Consider the following 4,452-nt stretch of genomic DNA (forward strand, 5'->3'; position numbering starts at 1 on the left):
GTTCTCACCTGCAGTTGACAACCTGACCAGAGAGAGCAAAACTGAGGTTTCAGGTTCTTCTCTCTTCTTTCCCACCCCCAACCCCACCCAGAGATGGACTAGAGGCCCTTTCATAGGGCATCCATGATGAAATGAAGCATTACAAAGAACTCAAAGGCAGGAAATGAAGCAAGGCCACCCAATGGGCTGAAAACAGACTCCAAACAGCAGTCAGGAACCATACGATTCACGTAACACGCAAATTCCAAATCTCAGTGCCTTAACCCAGTACAAATTTATTTCTTGCTCATGTAGTAGTCCCAAGCAAGTGGGGAGGACAGGCCATGATCCACACAGAAATTAGGAATCCCAGACTCCGTCCTCGAGGTCCTTGATGTCCTCTCCATGACGCCAGCAGACGGCGAGAGAGTTTTATGGGGCAGGTCCAGAACTGGAACACATCACTCCCACTCTCTTTTCACTGACCAGAGCTCAGTCACGAGCTACATTCAATTGAAAAGCGAGGTGAAAACCTCAGCCTAGCCGTGTGCCCGGGGAAAAGTGGGCACCGTGGGTACTGGCGATCGCTAAGGTTAGTTATCCTGAGTGCCGTCTCTCTGTGGCTGCAGGATCTTTGCTCTGGAGTAGTTCAGCTTTTCCAGAGAAGGATCCTCTCAGTCTCTGCCTGATGGCTTTAGGCCTGGCTGCAGAAGGTCTGCAGCTGGGGGGAGTGAGGCTGGGGTGCCGCTGAGGTGACGGGAACCTCACCATTAGCGAGCAGCTTTTCACCATTTCCTGTCATTAGGGGACAGACAATGGGTTACTCATTTCACGTGTTGTACCTCCCATCCTTATAATTTTATGGAATTCACACTGCTATTATCCTCCCCATGTTACAGATGACAAAACTGAGACTCAGTGGGACTAAGTCCCACAGATTTGCCTCGAATTGCAGAGCCCGTAATGTACAGATGCAGGATTTCTTTTTTATTTTTCTTTTTAAATTTTATTTGAGAAAGAGAGGGCGTGGGGAGAGGGGAAGAAGGAGACAGGGAGACGGAATCCCAAGCAGGCTGCATGCTCAATGCGGAGCCCAACAAGGGACTTGATCATGACCTGAGCCTAAATCAAGAGTCAGACGCCCAACTGACTGAGTCACCCAGGCGCTCCCAGATGCAGGATTTAAAGCCATATCTGCTTGGCTCTGAAATGCTCTCTTCTTTTCCATTTCCTAGCTTGGGGGATAAAACCACACACACGCAGATCTGTCTTTCTTCACCTCACCCCTCATCCCCTAGACCAGACGCAATGAGTCAAGGAAGACAGAGATGCAGAGAAAACGGTGTATTTATTTTTTCAAGAACCAGTAGACATTTCCCTCTTGTGTGCCAAGCCTCACGTTGGCTGCTGGGCACACGCAGATAAACCAAGCCTGACCTTAGGCCCCTGGAGGTGTTGGTCCCAAAGCCACACATTCATCAAGGCACTTTCCTCTTTCTCTGGTTTGGGGAGAAAAGGAATCCTCCAACCACACATACCAGGAAGTCCTAATCTTGTTGAAGTGGTGAGAATGTATCTGTGGAAAGAAAATAAAACAGAACCTCAGCACAGGAACAATCCCAGTGATCCTCGTGTTCCTCCCACCCAGAAGGTCTTCCTTTCAGAGGGCCCTGTGTTCCTTGGGATAAGAGAGAGAACACGGTGCTGGAATGGTCAAAACAGCAGTGGTCTTTGATCTAGGAATCAAGAACGAATCCAGGTTGCCCGTTGACTCTCAGCTTCCATCTTCATTCTAGTAAAATCAGGACATTGGGCCAGATAATTCAGGAATGGCCTCTACACCTGGGCATCACACTGGGCTTTCTTATGGTTCCAGGTGACCTAGCCCTAGCGAGGCCACAACCATGGCAACGCTCTCTCAATGCACATGGCACTTCAAGTTTTAAGAGACACTTTTACATGTAGTATCTCAGTGGACATACTTGTATCCACTTTACAGATGGGGACACTGGAGCTAAGAAGGATACAGGCATTGCTCGCCGTCACATAGTCAGCCAGAGGCAGAGGTGATAGGAAAAGATCAACTTCTTGCCTTTGGTATCATGGCTCCTTTCGCCTGGCTCATTCCAGGAATCCTTCCCTCCCAGGCCCCAGAACTGCCAGTCATAGGTGGCCCTGGGGACTGCTTGTTTAGAAAACCGGGGGTGAATGATGTCGAAGGGCAGTGGGTCTGCGTGGTGGGTGGGGAGGATACGTAGGGAGAGGCCAAGCATCCTCCTTCACATGGGAGAGCACCAGGGAGTTGAGACCTGTCGTCGGCTAGGGAATACGGGTCTGTGCCAGATCTTACCTTTCAGTGGGTCAACACATGAATTCCCACATGGCCCCTTGCAGCACTTCAGACCGGTCAGGCAGTCACCGTCATTCAGGCAGGTGTCTAGGGGGTTGGGCTCCTTACACTCGCCAATGACCAGTGGACACCTCCCAGGATTGACCTTAACTGGTGAGAACAAGGCATGCCAATCACTTCCTCTCTACCTCAGCACCCAGACTGAGGCCAGTGAGTGTCCCGAAGGAGCCCCCTTTCCGCCAAGGGGGCCCTAACCAGTGCTGCAAGTGTCTGACAGACAGAGTGACTCATTAGCTGAATGAGTGGCTGAGGGGCTGGCCGGCTGCCTCCCCCCCCCCCCCCCACCTTCCGCAACTTCTCCAAGATGTGTGTCCTCAAGTTAAAATCCCTCTGGTCCTCTCTTCCAGGACTCTGTTTCCTCACCTTGCTCCGATGGGTCTACAGGATCCATGCATTTGTTGCTGCAAATGCTGGGACAGCATTTCTGATCCTTTGGACACTGCCAGTCATTCAGGCATTCGTGGGGCTCGTACACAAGGCATAGGCCATGAGGTCTGAAGGGGCAGGCTCCACTCTTAACTTTTTCTACGGGCAAGAACAAAGGAAGAAGAAGGAGATGATTCTGAGTCATGACCACCATCCTGGACTGCCACCATGGCTGATTCCCAGCTACCAATGAATGCAACGTGGACTGGCTCAAAAAGTCTTGAAAGTGTAGCCTTCAGCTGTTGCGAGCCAGTATGAGCCACCTCCGACACGCAGCCGGATAGAGCTCATGGTCAGGTGCTCCCAGCCGGGGATTGACTGGGAGGGAGGCAGAGAGGGACTGCCATAGCAGGAGAGGCGACTCGTCAGAGCCCGAAGGGAAGATTGCAGATCGGTTGACAAGAAGATAGAGAAAGAGAGCGACCTTGAAAAAAGAAACAGTAAGAGAAAAAAAGAACATTTTGGAAGAGTGACCAGACAGAGACTGAAATGATGTGACAGAGAAAAAGACCAAATGGTAAAGAAGAAACTGTAGACAAAGAAAAGCAAGCAATACGGGGCTGGAGTCAACCGGTCCATCTGGCAGAAGGTGGGTTTCTGGATGCTCAGAAACTCTTAGCTGAAGTCTTCAGAGAGACACTTGAAATTAGGGACCAGGAGGGGCGCCTGGGTGGCTCAGTTGGTTAAGTGACCGACGTCGGCTCAGGTCACGATCTCATAGTTTGTGGGTTCGAGCCCCGCATTGGGCTCTGTGCTGACAGCTTGCTCGGAGCCTGGAGCCTGCTTTGGATTCTGTGCCTCCTTCTCTCTCTGTCCCTCCCCGGCTTGTGCTCTGTCTCACGCTGTCTCTCAAAAATAAATGTAAAAAAAAAATTCTTTTAAAGAAATTAGGGGCCATGGGCCGGACCACTGGAAAGGTGGCTACAGGGTCAGTCCCTGGATTAGCAGGAAGAGGCGACCGCCATGCGGAGCCATCACTGACCCTGGCACCTGGATACGGCCTGAGAGACTCCAACTCACCTGTGCTAGTACCTTCTGCAGTCCAGGGCGTGAGGATTTCAAGGGCAAGGAGCACCGTGAAGGTGATGAGGCTGCTGGGTTTCATAGTGACGGCAGATGGGGCAGTGGTGGCCAGAGTCAGCCTCTCCCTTTGTACCTCTGCCTGAGGGTGTGGTCTTTCCAGAACTGCCCTGGGCCCTCCCAGCTGCTCTTTGTAAGCAGGAAATTCAGGGGAAAACAGGAACTCCACTGTATCGATGGCTCTATCCCCCAGGAGGGACATGTGTAGAACGGGGGGGTGGGGGGGGTGGGGGGGGTGGGGGGGTTGTCACCAGGCTGGTCAGGAAACTTCTGGAACCACCTGCCTTTGGCCTTTGGAGTGGAGTGGGGGAGGGGCCACGAGGGGAGAGCACAGGGTGGAACAGAAGGACATTACAAAGGAGCCTCTCTACTTGCCTTGACTGTCCCACACCCCTGGATTACCGGGGTCACTCCCTTTCCCAGACATCAGGGGACAGATTCGCCTGCTCGCTCCAGACTTGTTTTCACGTAACACATACAGTTCCAGGCACTCGGCCAGTCCCACCGGGGTTTCTCAAAGAGCCCCTGTAGGATGGTGAAGAGAGGACAACAACCCA

The 4,452-nt window shown here is 52.2% G+C and overlaps 1 protein-coding gene across 1 annotated transcript; it reads right to left on the bottom strand.

Annotated features, from left to right (window-relative positions):
• Positions 1-1,308: 1,308 nt before the first annotated feature.
• Positions 1,309-3,963, bottom strand: LOC102963918 (antileukoproteinase-like). The gene is made up of 4 exons (XM_015535562.2): positions 3,836-3,963; positions 2,753-2,914; positions 2,330-2,479; positions 1,309-1,555 (listed from the first exon to the last, which is right to left on the bottom strand). The coding sequence occupies exons 1-4, from the start codon at positions 3,918-3,920 to the stop codon at positions 1,527-1,529; spliced, it is 426 nt and encodes a 141-aa protein (XP_015391048.1). The 5' UTR covers positions 3,921-3,963; the 3' UTR covers positions 1,309-1,526.
• Positions 3,964-4,452: the final 489 nt, after the last annotated feature.

Source organism: Panthera tigris, chromosome A3 (assembly GCF_018350195.1).
Source record: "Panthera tigris isolate Pti1 chromosome A3, P.tigris_Pti1_mat1.1, whole genome shotgun sequence".
Taxonomy (NCBI): domain Eukaryota; kingdom Metazoa; phylum Chordata; class Mammalia; order Carnivora; family Felidae; genus Panthera; species Panthera tigris.

What these genes read in the sequence shown, in the direction of transcription:
- LOC102963918 (XM_015535562.2), bottom strand. Translation starts at nt 3,920, where the DNA reads ATGAAACCCAGCAGCCTCATCACCTTCACGGTGCTCCTTGCCCTTGAA. An exon ending in TGTAGACCCATCGGAGCAAG is followed by an intron (nt 2,480 to 2,752) that starts GTGAGGAAACAG and finishes TGTTCTCACCAG; the next exon opens with TTAAGGTCAATCCTGGGAGG. An exon ending in ATGTGTTGACCCACTGAAAG is followed by an intron (nt 1,556 to 2,329) that starts GTAAGATCTGGC and finishes TTCTTTCCACAG; the next exon opens with ATACATTCTCACCACTTCAA.